The following is a 23,946-nucleotide window of genomic DNA, read 5'->3' as shown; positions in this document are numbered from 1 at the left end:
CAAGCCCCTCTGTAATAAGATATACTACACTGTGTGTGCGTGTTTTTAAATTTCAGCAGCTAAGTACCTTTTTTCACATAGCCAATGTGCTGTCACGTGACCGCCCGACTAACCTCAGGGGGAAATCTCAGCCCCTCCCATTGTAGTCCTCCAATTGGGAAAGGAGGGTGCTGGGAGGTCACGTGACCGCACATCGGCAATGTGAAAAAAAGGTATTTACCTCCCTAATTTTAAAGAAGGGGCTGGCTAAAATTGGGATCACTGGCTTTGCAACCACGTTAAAATAATGGAAAAAGATGTGCAAAAAGGTTACTAATGCAGCCATGTAAGGACCTGTAAGCTGAGAAAGCGACTGGGAGCTTCTTTGACAGCTCGGTCACTGTGCTGGGAATGTGCAGTGAGTGCGCACTTAGCACAGAAATCTCAGCGACCACAGATACATTTGTATTGTAGGTGGGTATTAAGGCTGACCCTTCCTGCGACCACACATGGGTTTAATCATCATCAAGAGGTCAAAAGTTGTAAACTTGAGATTAAAACGGACCCAAATGATTATAGCTTCCTTTTTAATAATACTTGCCAACTAATGATGAAAACAATGTGCTTCATCCTTTTTAGCGCTCTTTTGTGTTGCTATCTGTGTAGTCTATTGTCCATTTATTGTTTGTAATTTTTGACCTTTCAGTGCATCACTTTACCTGTTTAAAGTATTGAAATGGACTAGCCAGACAGTGGAGAAAGATGAGAAAAGTAAAAGCAAAGATCCACCTTCAAAAGTATGTAAAGCTTTTTAATGTGAAAATTGGAGTATTTGTTTTGATAGTATATCCTTTAGCTTAATATGATACATTCCTTTTCGTTTCATAATGCTCTATTCTCCCTCCCCCCTTACCTGTGTGAAGGAGAAGAGAGGAGAGAAGAGATGCATCTCTTCTCCCCTCTTTACACAGGGACTCGAACAGCAGCCAGAGCCATTGGCTCCTGCTGCTTTCAATCAAAAGCAGTAAAGGCGTAAGTAAGGGGCGGGGTCAAGCCCTGCTATGTGTGTCTATGCAGAGCAATTCTATGAACACACCGCTTGGGAGCGAGCGGTAACTGTGCTCCCATAGCAAGCCGTTTGCTATGGGGACACACAAAGAAGAGGAGGAGCCAATATCGCTGTCAGGGGACCTGGGAAGAGAAGGATCCGGGGTGCTCTGGGCAGTACTGTTGCACAGAGCAGGTGAGAATAACATGATTTGGTAATAGAATTGAAGGTTTGCTTTATGTGCAATGGCAGCTGGTGTCAAACAATGAGCACAACTGGGCTCTATACACAGCATAGCTACTTTAACCACTTGCCGACTGCCCCATAGCAGATATTATGCTACAGGTTGGTCGTTCAGTGCAGAATCGCGCACACACACACACTCATAAGTTTACATACCCTGGCAGAATTTGATTTCTTGGCCATTTTTTGGAGAATTTGAATGATAACACAAACTTTTTTCACTCATGGTTAGTGTTTGGCTGAAGCCATTTATTATCAATCAACTGTGTTTTACTCTTTTTGCTTGTAAATAGTGTGCGTTTATAAAAGGTCAATGAGTTTCTGGACTCCTGACAGACCCTTGCATCTTTCATCCAGTGCTGCACTGACCTTTCTGGATTCTGAGTCATGGGGAATGCAAAAGAATAGTCAAAGGATCTGCAGGAAAAGGTAGTTGAACTGTATAAAACAGGAAAGGGATATAAAAAGATATCCAAGGAATTGAGAATGCCAATCAGCAGTGTTCAAACTCTAATCAAGAAGTAGAAAATGAGGGGTTCTGTTGAAACCAAACCACGGTTAGGTAGACCAACTAGAATTTCAGCCACAACTGCCAGGAAAATTGTTTTTGATGCAAAGAAAAACCCCCAAATAACTTCAGGTGAAATACAGGACTCTCTGAAAACATGTGGTGTGGCTGTTATAAGATGCACAATAAGGAGGCACTTGAAGAAAGCCATTACTACACAAATGCCACAAAGTATCCACGCCAAAAAGCACAGAGACAAGCCTCAAACCTCCTGACACAAAGTCACTTGGAGTGATGAGATCAAAGTGGAGCTTTTTGGCCACAACCATAAATGCTACATTTGGAGAGGAGTAAACGAGGCCCATGATGAAAGGTACACCATTCCTACTATGAAGCACGGAGGTGGATCGCTGATATTTTGGGGGCGTGTGAGCTACAAAGGCACAGGAAATTTGGACAGAATTGATGGCAAGATGAATGCAGTATGTTATCAAAAAAATACTGGAGGAAAATTTGCATTCATCAGCCCCGAAGTTGCGCATGGGATGTACTTGGACATTCCAACATGACAATGATCCTAAACCCAAGGCCAAGTTTACCTGTCTTTGGCTACAGCAGAATAAAGTGAAGGTTCTGGAGTGGCCATTTTAGTCTCCTGACTGGGGAGATCTCAAACGTCCAGTTCATGCAAGAAAGCCCAAGAATTTACAGGAACTGGAGGCTTTTTGCCAGGAAGAATGGGCAGCTTTACCATCACAGAAGATAAAGAGCCTCATCCACAAATACCACAAAAGACTTCAAGCTGTCATTGATGTTAAATGGGGCAATACACGGTATTAAGAACTAGGGTATGTAAACTTTTGATCAGGGTCATTTGGGTAGTTTCTGTTATGATGATTTAATAAAAGTAAACACAGTTGATTGATAATAAATGGCTTCAGCCAAACCCTAACCATGAGTGAAAAAAGTTTGTGTTCATATTCTCAGAAAAATGGCCAAGAAATCATAAATCCTGCCAGGGTATGTAAAGTTATGAGCACAACTGTGTGTGTGTATATGTATGTGTGTATATGTATTACTTATTTATATGTATTTATATGTAATATATATATATATATATATATATATATATATATATATAATCAACCGATTATTGGCAACACAGATATATCGGGGCAGATATGCACTTTCCCCGATTTATCTGCATCGGCCTTTGGATTTACCGATATTGCCGGTATTTTCGTGACGTCATCCCGTATGTTGCGCGCACACGTTCTGCCTTCTAACACCGCCTCCCATGCCTGCGCGGCCCGTATGTGATGCAATTTCATCACGTGCACTGCACTTAAGACCCCCTCCCATGCCTCACACAGCCAGCTGCAGTCCGGTCACACTGCCAGCCATCCATCCACCCACAGGCCCTGGCCTCAGCCACCCACCACAACAGGGTGCCAGCGAGCAAGCAACTAGCCACCCAGATGGCACCAAGCCAGCCACCCGCCACAACAGGCCAGGGTGAGTGAGTGACACCAATCCAGCCACCCATACAACAGGGGTGACCCCAAGCCAGCCACCCACCACAGTGTTCTTGCAAGCCAGCCACCAACCACAGTGTTCTTGCAAGCCAGCCACCCACCACAGTGTTCTTGCAAGCCAGCCACCCATAACAGGGTACCCCCAAGCCAGCCAGCCAGTTCCACCACAGTGTTACTGCAAGCCAGCCGCCCAGAACAGGGTGACACCAAGCCAGCCACACTGCCAGGCATCAGCCACTAACCCACAACAGGGTGCCAGCAGCAACTTCAGCTTCAGCAAGCCATTTCTTTAATCTTTTTTGTGTCTTTCAAGTTGAAATGGAGATGGATGAGGGGAGAGAGAGTAAGTGTGGTCTGGAACTATTTCTCGACTCAACCATCTCCAGGAATGGCAGCAGTGTGCAACACGTACAAACAACATAAGCATGGGATCAGTAACTGCAAGAAACAAAAATACCTCAAATCTTTGGGCCCATCTAAGAGTTCATCATATGAATTAAATCATGCAGCATGTATCACATCGCATGCATGTCATTTTGATTCAATACCTCCTCCACTATCCTAGGCAACAATAACAGATGTGTTTGTGAACAAAAACAGATGTCATTGTCTAGATTCAGATGGAAGATCCCAACTGCTGGACAGAGTAATCACAGAGATGATTGTCACTGATAACCAGCCATTTACAATGTTGTCTGACTCAGGATTTAAGCTGTTGATGTCCATGCTTGAGCCAAGCTACACACTGAAGGGTGAGAAGTATTATCGAACCGAAATGCTGGTAAAGCTACACCAAAAGGTAGTTGACAAATTAAAGGCTTTGCTGCAACCAGAGAATGCTGGAAACTTACTCTCATTCACGGCGGACTGCTGGTCATAAACAGAGTCTGAGTCACTACTCATTCTTACATGCCACTTCATTGACTGCAGATTGACAAAAAGGCAATTGGTGTTGAATACAGAAGTGATCCAAGGATCTCACACAGCTGAGTACAGTAGAGAAATGTTTCTAGGCATGCTTGAAGAATGGGGAATTAACAAAGACTGAGTGATGCTTGCGCAACTTCGAGACAGGGGAGCAAACATGCCTAAAGGAATGAGGCTTGCTGATATGTCAGACCTCTGTGTCATCATGGCACACAACACCCTCCAACTTTCAAATGATGGTCTGTCAAGCCAAAGAGCTTTGATTGATATATGTTTTGAGAAGCATGAAGAGATTAAAAATGTTGTGCCTGCAAGTCTTTTGAATCCTCGATACAAGAACCATGCTTTCTCTTCTGATTAAGTATTGGCTAAGGCGAAACAATGGCTGACAGACGATATGGAGGTGCAGGGGGTTCCTGCCGAAAAGACAAGTCCAGAACACTACTTTTTATGAAGAGCAGCATGCTGAAAAAACAGACAAATGTCCAAAAATACGTCAACGAACAGAAAAGAATCTGCTTTATCGTCGTCTAATTGAGCAGTACATTTTCATTGTTTTATTGGGGCCTCATGTGGAGGATTCAATTTCTTCTGAATCTGCAACGATGAGCCTTGATAAACTTCATCTCTATTTGAAAGAAGTTGTAATTGACAGAAGAAGTCATCCTCTTCAGTGGTGGAGAGAAAATGAGGCACGCTACAAAAGACTTGCTTCCCATGCTAGAAGATACCTCTCTCTCTCTGCCTCTCTGTCCTCCATTCCTCCTGAGCATGTTTACGAATTTGCAGCATTGTTTGAACAAAACAGAAGACCTTTAACAGGTGACCATGGACATGCTGAAATGTTCTGCTTTCTGCAATTATAATGTTCTACTTAACTGGGAGTATTGAAAACAGTAGTCTCAACTCCACTCCAACCCACTGTCTAGCTGTTGCCTACCTTTTTTTCTAGCAGTTTTGCACTGACTGCTGTAGTTGCAGTGAGTGCCCTACTGCTAAGAGTCCAAATCCAATGTCTAGCTGTTGCCTAACTGGTTTTTCTAGCAGTTTTGCACTGACTGCTGTCGTTTCAGTGAGTGCCCTACTGCAGAGGTAGTCCACTGACTCGAATCCAATCCAGTCTGTCTAGCGGTTGGCTTGATTTTTTTTCTAGCAGTATTGCACTGACTGCAGTAGTTGCAGTGAGTGCCATACTGCAGACAGAGGTAGTCCTCCACTGACTCCAGTCCAATCCACTGTGACATGTGTAGCTGTTGCCTTGCTATTTTTCTAGCAGTTTTTCCCTGACTGCACTGCATTAGTTGCAGTCAGTGCCTTACTGCAGAGGTAGTCCTCCTTCACTGACTCCAGTCCATCCAATCCACTGTGTATGTGTTCTTTGTGTAGCTGTTCTTGCCTAGCTTTTTTTCTAGCTGTTTTGCTCTGACTGCACTGCAGTAACATATTGCAGTGTGTGAGTCCACTACTTCAGCACTTTTATTATGCATTAATGCACAATCAAATGATGTGAAATGCAAAGCAAATATCCCTGCAATTGAAGTTTTCTTATCAGTTTTTATGCAGTTAAGGTGTGAAGAATGAGCACTTAATGTTAATAAATAAGATTAACATGTTTATTAAGAGATCTGTGTCGAATTTTATATGCGATTGGCAAAATATTGATATCGGCAACGAAAAATCGGTCGATCACTAATAAATATATATATACAGCTGCAAGAAAAAGTATGTGAACCCTTTGGAATGATATGGATTTCTGCCCAAATTGGTCATAAATGTGATCTGATCATCATCTAAGGCACAACAATAGACAATCACAGTCTGCTTAAACTAATAACACACAAAGAATGAAATGTTGCCATGTTTTTATTGAACACCATGTAAACATTCACAGTGCAGGTGGAAAAAGTATGTGAACCCTTGGATTTAATAACTGGTTGAACCTCCTTTGGCAGCAATAACTTCAACCAAACATTTCCTGTAGTTGCAGATCAAACGTGCACAACGGTCAGGAGTAATTCTTGACCATTCCTCTTTACAGAACTGTTTCAGTTCAGCAATATTCTTTGGATGTCTGGTGTGAATCGCTTTCTTGAGGTCATGCCACAGCATCTCAATTGGGTTGAGGTCAGGACTCTGACTGGGCCACTTCAGAAGGCGTATTTTCTTCTGTTTAAGCCATTCTGTTGATTTACTTCTATGCTTTGGGTCATTGTCCTGTTGCAACACCCATCCTCTGTTGAGCTTCAGCTGGTAGACAGATGGCCTTAAGTTCTCCTGCAAAATGTCTCGATAAACTTGGGATTTCATTTTTCCTTCAATGATAGCAATCTGTCCATGCCCTGACACAGCAAAGCCGCCCCTTAACCATGATGTCCCCACCACCATACTTCACAGTTGGGATAAGGTTTTGTTATTGGTTTGCTGTGCCTCTTTTTTGCCACACATAGTGTTGTGTGTTTCTTCCAAACAACTCAACTTTGGTTTCATCTGTCCACAGAATTTCTTGCCAGTACTGCTGTGGAACATCCAGGTGCTCTTGTGCAAACTGTAAATGTACAGCAATGTTTTGTTTGGACAGCAATGGCTTCCTCTGTGGTATCCTCCCATGAAATCCATTCTTGTTTAGTGTTTTATGTTTTGTAGATTCACGGACAGGGATGTTAGCATTTGCCAGTGACTTTTGTAAGTCTTTAGCTGACACTCTAGGATTCTTCTTGACCTCATTGAGCAGTCTGCGCTGTGCTCTTGCAGTCATCTTTACAGGACGGCCACTCCTAGGGAGAGTAGCAGCAGTGCTGAACTTTCTCCATTTATAGACAATTTGTCTTTCTGTGGACTAACAGCAAGGCTTTTGGAGATACTTTTATAACCCTTTCCAGCTTTATGCAAGTCAACAATTCTTAATCGTAGGTCTTCTGAGAGCTCTTTTGTGCGAGGCATCATTCACATCAGGCAATGCTTTTTGTGAAAGGCAAACCCAGAACTGGTGTTTTTTTTTTTTTTTTGGGCAGGGCAGCTGTAACCAACACCTCCAATCTCATCTCATTGATTGGACTATAGTTGGCTGACATCTCACTCCAATTAGCTCTTGGAGATGTCATTAGTCTAGGGGTTCACATACTTTTTTCACCTGCACAGTGAATGTGGTGTGTTCAATAAAAACATGGCAACATGTCATTCTTTGTGTGTTTAGTTTAAGCAGACTGATTGTCTATTGTTGTGACTTAGATGATGATCAGATCACATTTTATGACGAATTTGTGCAGAAATCCATATCATTCCAAAGGGTTCACATACTTTTTCTTGCAGATATAGATATATAGATATAGATATATATCTATATATATATATATATATATATATATATATATATATATATATATATATATATATATATATATAGATTATATATCTCGTGGATATTAAGTCTACACACCCCTGTTAAGATGTTAGGCTTCTGTGATGTAAAAAAGACAGAGAAATAATTTCAGCAACAAACTGAAATCTTTTAGGTTGAGGGAAATAAAAATAAATGAAAATAATAAGGTTGCCTAAGTGTGCACACCCTTAAACTAATACTTTGTTGAAACACCTTTTGATTTTTCATGACAGCAGTCTTTTTGGGTATGACTCTATCGGCATGGCACATGCTGACTTGGCAATATTTGCCCACTCTTTTTTGCAAAAACACTCCAAATCTGTCAGATTGCATGGGCATCTCCTGTGCATAGCCATCTTCAGATCACCCCACAGATTTTTAATTGGTTTCAGGTCTGGGCTGTAGCTGGGTCATTCCAAAACTTTAATCTTCTTCTGTTAAAGCCATTCCTTTGTTGATTTGGATTTATGCTTTGGGCCGTTGTCATGCTGAAAGATGAAGTTCCACTTCCTGTTCAGCTTTCTAGCAGAAGCCTAAAGGTTTTGTGCCAATACTGACTGGTATTTGGAACTGTCCATAATTGCCTCTACCTTGACTAGGGCCCCGGTTACAGTGGAGGAAAAACCGCCCCAAAGCATGATGCTGCCACCATCATGCTTTACTGTGGGTACGGTTTATTTTGGTGATGTGCAGTGTTTGCGCCAATCATATCTTTTGGAAATTTGGCTAAAAAGTTCAACCTTGGTTTCATCAGACCAAAACATGTTTTCCCACGTGCTTTTGGGAGACTTCAGATGTGTTTAGGATGTTTTTCTTCGTAAGAAAAGGCTTCCGTCTTGCCACCCCCATAGCCCAGACATATGAAGAATACAGGATATGGCTGTCACATGTACTTGCCAGATATTCTTGCAGGTCCTTTTAATGTTGCTGTAGGCCTCTTGGCAGCCTCCCTAACCAGTTTTCTTGTTTTTTTTATCAATTTTGGAGGGACATCCAGTTCTTAGTAATGTCACTGTTGTGCCGTATTTTCTTCACTTGATGATGATGATGGTCTTTACTGTTCCGTGGTATATTGAATGCCTTCAAAATTTATTTTGTTCCTTTTTATTCTGACTGATACCTTTTTAACAATGAGATCTCTGATGCTTTGGAAGCTCTCTGCGGACCATGGCTTTTGCTTTAAGATGCAACTAAAAAATATGTAAGGAAAGACCTTCTAGAACAGCTGAACTTTATTTGGTGTTAACCAGAGGCACTTTAAATGATGGCAGGTGTGTACTGACGCCTATTTGACATGAGTTTGAATGTGATTGCTTAATTCTGAACACACACTGCTCAAAAATTATGAAGGAATGCTTTGAAAACACATCAGATCTTAATATATTTTTTTTTTTTTATATTATATATATTTTTATTACATTTTTCAAAACCCATACTAAGAAATGAGAAAGAGGAAGAAGGGAAAGGAATTTATACTTATTGCTCAATCAAATACTAGTCTCACAAAACTCCACTCTTAAATGTCTGAGAGCGTCTGTTAATCTATATTTAAACGGATCCTTTAATTACCTCTAATTTCATGTCAAAGTGAAAGTAGAAGAGAGAGGAAAAAAAAAGGGGGGGGGGGGGGAGTTTCACCTATGGAGTGACCACCCCCCTAAGGGACCCCCCATTTTATCCTGAGCATGCACCTATCTATACTAATATTGACTGGGCAATGTGTTAGGAACGAAAGGACGCCACATGATTTGATGGAAATGAAAAGACACGCCAAAAGTCAAAGTGAAAAAGGGATGCAGAAGGCTAGTCTATTTTGCTGAAATTTTATTGCAGCAACTCAAAATGGTACTTAGTAGTTTGTATTGCCCCCCATGTGCTTGTATGCATGTCTGACAACGTGCTCCTAATGAGACGAATGGTGTCCTAGGTTATTTTCTGCCAGATCTGGACCAGGGCATCACTGAGCTCGTGGACAGACTAAGGTGCAACCTGGCAGCATCAAATAGAACGAAACCTAATGTCCCAGAGGTGTACTATTGGATTTAAATCAGGCCAGCGTGGGGGCTGTTCTATGGTATAAATTTCTTCATCCTCCAGGTACTGTGTGCGTACTCTTGTCCCATAAAGTCGGGCATTGTCGTGCACCAGGAGGAACCCAGGACCCCCTGCATGAGTGTAGGGTCTGACAAGGGGTCTAAAAAATTTCATCCGGATACCTAATGGCAGTCAGGGGGCCATTGTCTAGCCTGTAGAGGTCTGTGCGTCCCATGTATATGCCTCCTCAGGTCATCACTGACCCACCACCAAACCAGTCATGCCGAATGATGTTACAGGCAGCATAACGTTCCCCACGGCTCCTCCAGACCCTTTCACGTCTTGTCACGTGCTCAGTGGCAGACCTACCAATTCTGGTGTTCAATGGCAAATGCCAGTCGAGCGCCATGGTTCCAGGCAGTGAGCACAGGACCCACTAGAGGACGTTGAGCCCTCAGGCCACTCATGAAGTCTGTTTCTGATTGTTCAGAGAGATGCTCACTAGTGACCTGCTGGAGGTCGTTTTGTAGGGCTCAGGCGGTGCTCATCCTGTTCCTCCTTGCACAAAGGAGCAGATATGGTCCTGCTGATGGGTTAAGGACCTTCTACATCACTGTCCAACTCTCCTAGAGCTGTGACACCACCTGATCTTCGGGCAGAGACTCAAAACGGAGCTGTGTAAATTAAGCAGAGTTCCATTCTGACAGAGGGAAAGTGATAGATTTGCAGTGACACAAAATCCATCACCTTAGAAAAAGCAGCACACAAAAACAGTTAACTCTTTGATTGCCCTAGATGTTTAGCCCCTTCCAAAACCATTGTCATTATGACAGTGTAAATTTTTAGAACCGATCACTGTATTAGTGTCATTGGTTCACACAATGTGTCAAGTATCAGATTGTTTGCTGCAATTTTGCAGTCCCGCTACAAGTCGCTGATTGCCACCATTACTAATATAAAAAAAATCCAGTATATCTTATTGTAAATAAAAAATGGAAAGAATCAGCGCTCAACTCTCAATGAGGGGGACCACTCTCTCTAACTCCAATGTATAATGTAAAATCGTGTCGCAGAACTATAGATCACAAGGATCTGGTGATCAATATCTATGGATGTGTACGTGAAGATGTGGAACAAAAAATGTGAGAAGATAAAGACAATGAAATAATAGTAGTAATGGTGAATGAAAGAGTAATAAAGTATATTCAGATGGTCATCCAATCAAAAATAGAACAGGTGAATAAACAACGGGTGTTCGTAGCGCAACGCGTCAGGGTAAGCCGTATTGACGTCACTTCCGGTCTTCGGCCGAGACCGGAAGCTCCCTTCGGATCGCACCGCATCGGTGGGTATTGGAAACTGTCTGCACGTTATTACCTTCTGTAATGTGAGTAGCCTGTACTGTCTTTCAATAAAAGTTACCCTACGTTTCTGCACCATGAGAGCCTCTCTTTGCTTGAGCACCAATACAGGGATTAAGGCACTATGAAATTCCTATGCTGTTATACTCCCATTGCTTGATCCATTGCTGCTGGAGGACGCTAGGCAGTTGGCGGACGAGTTGAGAGGGTTGCCTGGATATTTATATTTAACGCTCAGTCTGAGTGTTGTGGAGGGGAGTGGCCACTGCACTCGGTGTTTGGATTGTGAGCTCACCGGGATACACTCACTCTGCTGTGTCTGCAAAGAGCACCTCACCCCTAGAGTGCACTGGAAAAGATCACCTTATATATAATTTTTTTTTTTTTTTTTTTTTACACCTTGCACCTTATTGGGACTATTATCATTTTTTAGATGTTCAGATTCAGTTGGTGGACATTTTAAGCACGTTCCAGTTTACTATTGCTGCTTACTACTATTATTTCATTGTCTTTATCTTCTCACGTTTTTTGTTCCACATCTTCACGTACACATCCATAGATATTGATCACCAGATCCTTGTGATCTATAGTTCTGCGACACGATTTTACATTATACATTGGAGTTAGAGAGAGTGGTCCCCCTCATTGAGAGTTGAGCGCTGATTCTTTCCATTTTTTATTTACATTGTGATACGTGGGGACACTATCAGAATCAGCTGCTTGCTTGGAGGAGTTCCACGTTTATCATTATTTTCTTGATTTTGTAGATCCGTCTGATCGCTTACCTCAATATAGCGCATAAGTTTACCATTACCAGTATATCTTATTGTTTGTAGACGCTATAACTTGCACAAACCAATCCATATACGCTGCTTGGGATTTTTTCAGCAAAAAATGTATGAAGAAGAAAATATTGGATATGTTTTCTAGCCAAAATTAAAATATATTGGTTTTTGTTTTTTTTTCAAAATTGTTGGTCTTTTTTTGTTTATAGCACAAAAAAAAATTAATAAAAAAAAACGCAGAGGTGATCAAATACCACCAAAAGAAAGCTCTACTTGTTGGGGGAAAAATTACAAATTTTATTTTGGTATAGTGTTGCACAAGCATGCAATTGTCAGTTAAAGTAACGCAGTGCCGTATCACAAAAAATTGCCTGAGGTCAAGTGGTTAAATCTATTTTAAATTCTGTTGCTACCCCAATTTTTCTTGTGTAGCGACAGGTTCAACTTAATTCTTGTTCTTTGTTTTCATAGGTGGTTTGTATGGGCTGTCTGGATCTTCAGCGGGTCACGGAACTCTACCAAGAATCACTGAAAGGATTTATGACCAAGAGAAACAGTCCTCTATCTGCAGCAATGTTTTTGGATCTTTTCAATCGGTTTCCGGTAAGTAATACCATTCATTGTCAGATAACAGAACAGCATAAAAATTATTTCAGGACGTTTAGAAACTGGGTTCTCAGGTTAAATATGTATTGCAAAATAATATTCATTCTTTGATCCTAACCTGTTTTATTACGTCTGTGTATGTTCTTGGGACTTCATTGATAATATTTAGGTGTTCTAGCTCTACAAAAAGCCATTAAGGGAATTTTTGGAGTTTCGCAGGGAATGTACACATCAGTTGACATTTGGATTTTGGTGACCATATTCTTCCATTATTCGTAAAGGGATTAGAACACAGGTGTTTAATAGGTTTATTTGTTTGCAGTAAAAGAAGTCAAACATGCAAATACAATAAATTAAGCAGACATCACGCAGTCCACTACTAGCGGTCTTCTTGGACCTACTGACCATCTGTCTTCTTATACTATTCTGTCCTCTCCTCATTGTGTAGCTTGTAGATCCTTTTGGTAGGCAATTGTTGGGTCTAGTAATAGTCTCCGCTTCCAAATAGAAGTTAATGAACATGCCTTTATAAAGGGAAGATGTGCTTCATGTCTGTGGTCAAACCTACCCAAGCCCAGTGTCAAGAATCAGCATGTGCCATTTACGAACTGAATCTGTAGCATTACATGTAAAACCATAAAGTGTAGCGCTAAAGACAGTAAAAGATCACCACAAAAATGATAAATAGTGTCCAAATGAATGGAAAAAATTATTATTGATCACAATAGTGTAGATTTAAAAAGGGGAAAAAAGTGTCCAATTATTAAAGTCCCAAAGAAAGATTGATCTGAAATCAAATCCTAGATCATGCGAGATAATCCAAAAAGGAGGGTATCTTCCCGTGACACCAAGTGTAAGTGGAGGAAAGGGCACACCTCAGTGATGAAATAAATGCAGCAGCTTACCAGATTTCCATGGCTGATCAACTTAATGACTCAGCCTCTCCCAGCTATTTGATCAGGGCCACTGAAGATCTGATGTTACGTGAATGCTTTATTCAAAGGTGGACCACTTCTCAGGAATCATGGAGGGATCAGAGCAGGGAAGGAGCACTTCTCAAAATTTCTCATCGATCATAAAAATGAAATGTGAAAAGAAAAAGAAAGCGAGGCCCATAGCGTGATCCCGTTTAAAAATAGCAATCTTGTTTAATAAAAAAGGTACTCACAATATGACGTATGTTTCCAAGCATGTATACAATAGTAGTACAAGGGATGGACATGCGGCGTCCCACAGGCTGTCCCAGGTACCAAGGTAGTAAAGGCCGGCAAAAGGTTCAAGGGGCGTGTGGACGTTGCGTCTGGAGTCGCCAACGTTTCGTCTCAATAGACTTCGTCTGGGCGTGCATTACATGTAAACAAGATAATTACGGTTTAAGCAGTGAACAATCGATAGAGCAAACTTTCAACTTGCCTTATTTGCTGGTATGTTTTTAGTAGTTATCTTTTTGCTCTCTTGAAGTAGATTTTATGATATTTATTTAATTTGATATGCTCAGACATCTGTGTTATCCTTTTATTTAAAGTTTATATGCAAGCCTCTGTTGGGTATCGTAATGAAGTCTGTTAAGGATGGAGCTAGGCAACATCAGCAGGTGAGCGTATCATTTTATTTGTATTTTTCCTTTTAAGTGATTTCATTTTTTTTAATAAAAATTTAATATTGATGATGCTATCAAGGCCCCTTTCACATGGACCGGATCCGTTTGGACAGACTCTGCTAGGTCAGTGGGGACCGCTCCGTTGATCCCCACTGAACAGGTGGATGACAGGTTTGTCTCTGCTCTATGTGCAGAGTCCCGCTCTCCTCTATGGGGAGATCCGATGAAAATACAGCCTGTCCGTTTTCATCCGACCCGCTGGACAGATGGCGAACGTCTGTTTTCAGTGGATCTTATCGGATGCCAGGCAGGTTTCAGCAGACATGTGTCCACTGACATCCTCCTCCCCATAGAGGAAAATGGGTGGCCTGATCAGGTCTGCCTGAAAAAGGATAGACTGACCTGATTGGTCCAATCGTGTGAAAGGGGCCTAAGACTGAAGTTGTGTAAAAAAAATAAATAAAATTTGTGTGCATTTGCCTTGCCTTTGCTGAAGAAATATTCCTTATCTTTATTCTTGGTACAAATGTCTACTGAGCCCCTTAATTAATTCACCCTTATTGTGTTGTCAGATGCAGTGTAATGCATACCATGTACGATAAGATCTATAGTATAAGACCTAGCACAGTAAGGGGATGTATATCCACATCAATCAGTGTATGCTGATGGATGCTTTCTTTGATATCAGGGTAGTTTGCAGTAGGGCCGATATGCACTTTCCCTGATATATCGGAATCGGCCCCGGCGGTTATCGATATCGCCGATAGTGTCGTGATGTCATCGCGTATGTTGCGCCTCCGCGCACTGGGACAGCTTATGCCGCCTCCCTCTGCCTCGTCTGGAGTCCGGACAGTGAGTGTACAACTGTCCGTACACTAAAGTCACAGTGCACAGTGTGTTTAACACAGCCGCCGCGGCCACATGCATGCATGCATACATACACCCACCCACCCACCCACAGCTGCCCGTTGCCTGCCAGCCACCTACTCACCCACAGTCCTGTACTAGCCAGCCAGCCTCAGGCCCTGCCTGTACCAGCCAGCCACCCACCACACAGGGTGCCAGCCAGCCACCCACCCACCAAAGGATGACAGCAACCCACCCACCACAGGGTGCGTGCGTGCCACCCCACCACCACAGGGTGACAGCCAGCTAGCCACCCACCACAGGGTGACAGCCAGCCAGTCACCCAGCCACCACAGGGGTCCTGCCAGCCACCCACCACAGGGGTCCTGCCAGCCACCCACCACAGGGGTCCTGCCAGCCACCCACCACAGGGGTCCTGCCAGCCACCCACCACAGGGGTCCTGCCAGCCACCCACCACAGGGTGCCTGCCAGCCACCCACCACAGGGTGCCTGCCAGCCACCCACCACAGGGTGCCTGCCAGCCACCCACCACAGGGTGCCTGCCAGCCACCCACCACAGGGTGCCTGCCAGCCACCCACCACAGGGTGCCTGCCAGCCACCCACCACAGGGTGCCTGCCAGCCACCCACCACAGGGTGCCTGCCAACCAGTTTATTTTAAGCCTATATTAAATTTTAGTAGTGTCCTTCAAATTTCAATGGAGATGGATGCAGAAAGAAAAATTAAGTGTGGTCTGGGACTATTTCTCATCTCCATCTCCAGGAAAAGTGACAGCAGTGTGCAACACGTGCACAAACAATGTAAGCATGGGATCAATAACTGCAAAAACAAAAATACGTCAAATCTTTGGGCCCATCTAAGAGTTCATCATGTTGAATTTTATCACGCAGCACAGAAAAAACAAAATGAATCACAAGGTGAAACATCACTATCCCAGGCAACAATAACCGATATGTTTCAGAAAAAAAAAGGTGGCAAAAATCGGATGGAAGATCCCAACTGCTGGACAGAGTAATCGGAGATGATGGTCACTGATAACTAGCCATTCACAATAGTGTCTGACTCTGGATTTAAGCGGTTGATGTCCATACTGGAGCCAAGGTACACACTGAAGAGTGACACGTTTTATCAAACTGAAATGCTGGGAAAGATTCACCAAAAGGTCGTTGATAAAGTAAAGGCTGAAACCAGAAAATGCTGGCAACTCTCATTCACGACTGACTGCTGGTCAGGACAAACAGAATCATTGAGTCTTACATGCCACTTCATTGACAGCGGATGGACAACAAGGCATTTGGTGTTGAATACAAAAGTGATGCAAGGATCCCCCACTGGGGAGTACATTGGAGAATGGTTTCTAGAATGGGGAATCACCAAAGACCAAGTGATGCTTGTGCTTCGAGACAGCGGAGCGAAAATGGTTAAAGGAATGAGACTTGCTGAAGTGTCAGACCTCAGTTGCATTGCACACACCCTCCCAACATGGTAAATGATGGTCTGTCAAACCAGAGAGCTTTGCTTGACATAATTTGCATGCTGTAGAGGTGCGCAGACTATTTCCACCATTCAAACCTTGCCAAGCAGCGACTGAGGTGCATTCAGGAAGACCTTGGCCTACCTAAAAACTTGATTAACGCTGTTCCAACATGATGGAACTCAACACTTCACATGCTGCAAAGAATGCTGGAGCAGAATCGAGCTCTTACCATATATTCAGGTGAATATGGAGGATATTCTTGTCCTACTGCTGATCAGTGGGACATTGTAGCCAATGTCATTGAGACCCTCCTCCCCATAGAGGAAGTTATACTAGAGGTGAGTAATTACAACTCATCTGTGTCATCTGTCATCCCATGTGTGAGTGCTGAAGATGCTTCTTCAACAGAATGAAGGACCCAACACACGTGGCACTAAAACATTTAGGCAGGCCATGAGGGACAGCCTCGCCAAACCTTTTCAGAAGCATGAAGAGAATAAAAATGTTCTTGCATGTCTTTTGGATCCTCGATACAAAAACCATCCTTTCTCTTCTGATGATTTATTGGCCAATGCAAAACAATGGCTGACAGAAGATATTCAACAGGAGGTGCAGGAGGTTCCTGCGGAAAATAAGTCAAGAAGAGCAGGTTTCTAATGTGAAAGAGCAGGATGCTTCAAAAATAGAAAAATGTCCAAATACAAAGACAACGGACGGAAGAGAAACTTCATTGTCGTCAAATAGATGCCATGTTCAGTGTTTTATTGGGGCCTCATGAGGAGGATTCTTCTGAATCTGCAATAATGACCCTGGATGATGAACTTCATCTCTATTTGAAGGAACCAGTAATTGACAGAAGAAGTGGTGATCCTCTTCAGTTGTGGAAAGAAAATGAGGCACGCTACAAAAGACTTGCTTCTCATGCTAGAAGATACCTTTCTGCTCCTCCTTCCTCTGTGCCAAGTGAGCGTGTTTTTAATGAAGTGGCAGCAATTTATGAAAAAAAAAGCCGTTTAACTGGTGAACATGCTGAAATGTTATGCTTTCTGCACTATAATAATAATCTACTTAACTGGGAGTATTGAAGTGCAGTAGTATAGTACTAGTCCACTCCACTCTAATCCATTCCAATGTCTAGCTTTTTTTCTAGCAGTTTTGCACTGACAGCAGTTAGTGATTTAAAATCATTGCATTGAGTGCACTACTGCAGCAGTAATCCACTGACTCCTCCAATCCACTGTCTAGCTGTTTGTTGTTGTTTAGCTTTTTTCTAGCAGTTTAATTTGCACTGACTGCAGTAGTGATTTAAAATCATTGCAGTGAGTGCACTACTGCAGCAGTAGTCCGCTGACTCCTCAATCCACTGTCTAGCTGTTTGTTGTCTAGCTTTTTTTCTAGCAGTTTAATTTGCACTGACTGTAGTGTTAAAAATGTTAATAAACAAACATATGTTCAGTATCAGATTTGTGTCGAATTGTTTTATTTTGCAAAAACCTTAAATGTTCAAAATTTCGGCCGTTACCGATATGCAATAGCCAAAATATCAGTATCGGCAACGAAAAACCGATATCAGTTGATAGTTTGCAGTTTATTCCTGATCAGTGTCAGTCTTGGCAAGAATTGAGTTTCAGTAGATATTTTCTTCTTCCCTTTTGGGCAATTAAGCTTACAGAATTGCAGAGAAGATGCTGGAAGCCCTATTCCCTTTGTTTTATAGCTTTCTACAGCTGACCTTCAATCCACAGAATGTGGAGTGCTAATAATTAACTGTGCCAATCTGATGAAATTCTAAGAAGCAATCTGAGTACATCTCTCATGTTCATACTGTAGAGAGAGAGACCTGCCATGTCCAAAAAAGCCACTGCCAAACCACTGTGTTCTTCATAACCCAGTGCGTTAAACTTAAAGTAGATATAGCATGACAAGCTGGAAGTTTTCTATTTATTTTACAGCATGAGAAGAAGCTGAATTGTAGTGTAAACTTAATGTTCATGACTAACAGCTAAATAATTATTTTCTTATTCCGAGTGTAAATGTAATATGTACATAAAAACATTTAAAGAGGAGCTCCAGTCATTTGTTTTTCATTAAAAGTTTGCAGCTACAAAACGTGTAGCTGCTGACTTTTATTAAACACACTTGCATGTCCCAGTATCCAGCGATGTGGTGGTCATCTGAACTGTCGCTTGTCTCCTCCTCTTCTCTCCCCGGTCCTGGCATTTCAACTGTGGGCACCTGGCTGTGGCAGCTTGCGGCTTCACAGCCGGGTGCGCACTGCACATGCGTGAATCACACTGCGCCTGCTGAATGGTCTGGTAGCCTTCTAGGACCTGTGATGTGTCCCAGAAGACTGTTTGGAGGGAGGGTGAGAAGAGAACTTCTGTTCGGATTCAAGTGTAAGTGGGAGCAGGTTACCTGTCAAAACGAGTCACTTCCCATTCATTTCCAGCTCTTGTCGGCTGTCTCTTCTGCAGAGCTTCCAGCGCTCAGACTGGAACTGGTTCAAAAAAGGTATGTATAGCGATGTCTTCTTTACAGGGCTAGATAGGTTAGTCTTAGATCGTGGATGCCTGTAGATTTAGAAATGTAATGTTAGGGTGGACTTCTACTTTAAATTTCATTGTTGCAACACCTGTAAATCTAATAAGGTTGCCTAAGATCTGCTAAAGAAATAGCAGTGTTCTGTAACCACAAATTAAAACAATGTTCAAACAAAGATTTTGGAAGGCTAGGTATATCTTTAAACTTAAAGCTAATATCACTGCTCTACACCTACGCCATATTTGCTGGTGAATTAAAAATAAAATAGCTGTAATGACTTACTCCTCCCTACTGAACGCATTATAACTAAATCAAGAATGCTCATATTGTTTGATCTAATAATGCCTCATGTTTGGTCCTCTGGACACCCAGTCATTAAGCCTCACACCCTTCTCTTATAAGAGATTATCAGAATGGCTATGTTTTGGAGGGGACACAATACAATCATATACACAGACAGGCTGAAAAAATAAAATGTTTTTACATAGCGGTGGGGATTAGCATGATTGTCAAATTTCTGACAATTTGTAGCTTTAGTCTTTTACACAGATTAGCTGTCAGTGTTGGGTATATTACATCAGCTCGTTCTTTCTCACTTTGTTGTAAAACTGACAAGTGGCTTACAATAGGATACAATAAAAAAAAAAAAAAAAAAAAAAAACTGGTGATGAGCAGCAAGAAGAATACAAATAATTTGAGGTCCCTTGAAAACTTGCAGTATTTGACCTTCTTTTAGTTTATTCACTTTTTTCATGAATCTGTATTTGACTTGCTGATGACTTAGATTTTGCTGCATGCTGTGTGTTTTACTGCAGATTTGGCAGTGGGCTCAGCAGCCCATCAAATGTGGGCAGATACCTGACACAACTGAAAGCTAAACATACCCAATTTTACCCAATTTATTTATTTATTTTTTGCTGTGTTCCTTCTCATTCCTGGAAACTATGTACTACAAAACTCATGTTAAACTGTGTTTGTTTTAACTTTCTGTAAAATCCAATGAAATTCTTGAAACACAAATGTGGGCAGATGACCACATCCCTTCCTAGTCTACCCCAGAACCTGGACAGGAGCAGGTGGTGGCATTTACAGGAATCAATCTCGTGTATTTTCTCCCTACAACAGCTTAAGCACTTTATGACCAGGCTATTTTTTCAGATATGGCACTGCATTAATTAAACTGACATGCAACGCTGTACCCAAATAAAATGTGTGTCCCCCCCCCCCCCCTTTTTTTTTTTTGGGTGGTATTTGATCACCTCTGCGGTTTTTACATTTCGCGCTATAAACAAAAAAGACTGTCAATTTAAAAAAAAATGCAATATTTTTTACTTTCTGCTATAAAACATATCTAATAAAAAAAAAATGGAAAAAAAAATCTAATATCCATCAATTTAGGCCAATATAAATTCTGCTACATGTTTTTGGTAAAAAACAAAACCTCAATAAGTGTATATGGATTGGTTCGCGTATAAGTTATAGCATCTACAAGCTATGGTATATATTTTGAGTTTTTATACGTTTTTTTTTTTACTAGTAATGGCAGCGATCAGTGACTTATAGCTGGACTGCGACATTGCGGCAGACAAATCGGACATGAAGGGACACTTTTTGGGGACCAGTGACACTAATACAGTGATCAGAGCAAAAAATATGCACTGTCACTGTACTGACGCTTGCAGGGAAGGGGGATAACATCAGCGTTCAAAGGGTTAAATGTGTACGTAGGGAGTGCCTACTGTGTGGGAGGTTCTTGTACTATGAGAAGGCAGATATCAGTGTTCCTGCTTTACAGGAACACAGGATCACAACCTTCCCTTCTCATCTCACAGAACAGCAATCTGCCTTGTTTACATAGGCAGACTACTGTTCTGCTTATGTCTCGAACGAACGGCGGGCCCCGGCCGACATTGTGTCTGCTGGAACCGCTGATTTGCTTCCGCTTTGTCCAATCACAGTTGGAGTGGGTCGCTGATGGCACACGTACGTGCCCCAGACCCGAAAGTGCAGGATCATGTACAGGTACGTGATCCTGTCCAGGAGAGGCGCCCTGCCGCTGTATATATGCAGTATATGGCTGGCAAGCTGGTAAAGCCAGCTTCTCCTCTACCTCCCACCAGCATTCAGCTGCTGCAGAAGGAAAATACAGGGGATACTGTCCAGTTTCTTTTATCTGCTGCCTTGGCCCCCCCCCCCTGTGTGCTCCACTGGTTGACCTAAAATGCTTGCTTATAGCAATGAAATTCACTGCTATAAGCAATCATAATGTGTGTGTGTGTGTGTGTGTAAAAAAAAAAAAAAATTCCTGATTACTTTCCCAGACTAGTACAATGTCCATTGTGACTCAGCGACAACACGGACACAGCTGCTGCTCCTCCCAGAGATAGGCCGTAAGTGCATCAGGATTGATTTTCAGATTTATACCAGATTTTGTGAACTCAATAATGTTCCTACGGACTAAATAATATACACTAATTTTGGGTTATTTTCACCAAAGAAATGTAGCAGAATACATTTTGGCTTAAATTTATGATCAATTATTTATTCGCCAAATTTTATAACCGAAATGAAGAAACACGTTTTTTTTTTTTTTTTTCTTAAGTTTTCAGTCTTTTTTTTTTTTTTTTTCTTGGCAAAAAATAAAAAACCCAGTTGGTACAGTGTTGTATAACTCTGCAATTGTCATTCAAAATGTGACGGCGCTAAAAATTGGCCAGTGCAGGAAAGGGGCTAAAAGTTCCTGGAATTGAAGCCATTAAGCTGTACCCAGTTGCAGTGAAAAGTATCTTAACTATATCTGAAGCTTGTTTTCCTGGCTTGCAGGATTGTCGAGCTTTAGTTGACATTTTACCCATGTTAAATATTTTCTCTGTCCAGTTAGGATACAATTTTACACAGCCAGTATCTTTTCAGCCATTAGGTACAGAGTACAGACACACATGAACCTAGTCTGATATATTGCTTTTAGGGTCAGTGAGCCAAAAGAGCCTTTAATAACTCTGTATGAGTGGGATTCGGCACAAATGGAATACAAGCACAGAACGGTGTACCGGAAACACTCTGTGAATCACAGTACTTGTTTTCTCAGTTGTTGTAATGTGACGCAAGAAAGTTTTTTTGCATTAAGTTTAGTTTATTTCACTAGTTGTATGGTTGATTGAATGGGGGATAATTATTACTGAAAACCATATTTTCTTTTCTTAGGCACAAGCTTGCACTCTTCTAATGAAATCTCTGCAGAATCTTGCTCAAACACAGTCCCTATCTCAGAGTGAGTGGCTGGATCTGATTAAAGAAAGTTTGACACAGGTTACAGAGGTAAGTCAATCCAGGCTAGATCAGCCTTTTTCAACCAGAGTACATAGGCATCCAGGGGTGCCTTGGCAAAATGCCTAAAAATTGGCCAATAATGTACACAAGCCAGCAGGTGGATCAAGCCTGCCTTTTAGTTACACAAAGCCACAGGTTTTTATCGTGCACCACTTCACCTTCCAAGCAGGGCTGCAACTAACGATTATTTTCATAATCGATTAGTTGGCCGATTATTTATATTAATCGGCTAAAATCATTAAAAAAACTCAATATGCCGGTTTTCCCCCTGGCAACACCAAAGATGGGGCACTGTTCCCCCCGATAACACCAATGACGGGCACTATTCCTCCCATTGATACCAATGGTGGGGCACTATTCCCCTGGGAACACCAATAACGGGGCACTATTCCTCCCGGGAACACAGATGACGGGCACTATTCCTCCCGTTAACACCAATGACGGGGCACTATTCCTCCTGGGAACACCAATGACGGGGCACTATTCCTCCTGGGAACACCAATGACGGGGCACTATTCCTCCTGGGAACACCAATGACGGGGCACCATTCCTCCCGGGAACACCAATGACGGGGCACCATTCCTCCCCGGAACACCAATGACGGGGCACCATTCCTCCCGGGAACACCAATGACGGGGCACCATTCCTCCCGGGAACACCAATGACGGGGCACCATTCCTCCCGGGAACACCAATGACGGGGCACCATTCCTCCCGGGAACACCAATGACGGGGCACCATTCCTCCCGGGAACACCAATGGCGGGGCACCATTCCTCCCGGGAACACCAATGGCGGGGCACCATTCCTCCCGGGAACACCAATGGCGGGGCACCATTCCTCCCGGGAACACCAACGGTAGAATTAGCCTGGGGAAAGCAAGTTTCAGAGGGCAGAAATGGGGGCACTAGCGGTAGGGTGTACGGAGCTCCTATACCCAGGATGGGAATGGGGAAAAATCAGGAGAGCAGCCTAAAAACATCAAATGAAGATATATGTAGCCGCTCAAAATTAAGAGGTTTGTATACCAATGCCAGAAGCCTGGCCAACAAGATGGGAGAGCTGGAGCTGCTGATGTTTGAGGAGGACTTAGACTTTGTGGGGATAACAGAGACTTGGTTTGACAGCTCCCATGACTGGATGGCGACCATTCAGGGGTATTCACTTTATTGCAGGGATAGAGAAGGTAAAAAAGGAGGAGGGGTATGTCTGTATATTAAGAACAGTATACAGTTAAATATGAGGGATGATTTAATAATGGAGCTAAGGACGAGGCAGAATCCCTGCGGGTAGAGCTTCAAAGGGAAGGCACAGTGGGGAAGGTAATATTGGGCGTATGCTATAGGCCCCCCAACCTGAGGGAGGAGGGGGAGGCGGACCTCGTTTTACAGATAGGATTGGCAGCAAGGATGGGAAATGTCATTATAATGGGTGACTTTAATTATCCAGATATAGACTGGGCAGATGGAACCGCGCATTCAGCCAAGGCTAGGCAGTTCCTAAATATCTTGCAGGACAATTTCATGGGTCAGATGGTGAATGCACCGACAAGAAACAATGCGGTACTTGACCTACTGATTACCAACAATACAGACCTGCTCACGGATATAGAAATACGGGGCAACTTAGGAAACAGTGACCATAGGTCAATAAGTTTCAGTATTAATTAGTTATAGGAAGCAGAGGGGTAATATAAGGACGCTGAATTTCAAAAGAGCCAACTTCCC

At 42.4% G+C, this 23,946-nt stretch overlaps 1 protein-coding gene across 1 annotated transcript in view; it reads left to right on the top strand.

Annotated features, from left to right (window-relative positions):
- MYBBP1A (MYB binding protein 1a) overlaps positions 1-23,946 on the top strand; it is a gene marked incomplete at its 5' end in the record, with an annotated part of 97,473 nt that overhangs the window by 56,144 nt on the left and 17,383 nt on the right. Inside the window, 4 exons of the mRNA XM_082246192.1 lie at positions 686-776; positions 12,271-12,402; positions 13,931-13,999; positions 22,096-22,209. Of these exons, the coding sequence (XP_082102318.1) occupies positions 686-776; positions 12,271-12,402; positions 13,931-13,999; positions 22,096-22,209 (406 nt within the window). The remainder of the gene's footprint in view (positions 1-685; positions 777-12,270; positions 12,403-13,930; positions 14,000-22,095; positions 22,210-23,946) is intronic.

This window comes from Pelophylax lessonae (assembly GCF_965119305.1).
Source record: "Pelophylax lessonae genome assembly, chromosome: 2".
Taxonomy (NCBI): Eukaryota; Metazoa; Chordata; class Amphibia; order Anura; family Ranidae; genus Pelophylax; species Pelophylax lessonae.
This window is presented reverse-complemented; position numbering and strand designations above follow the sequence as displayed.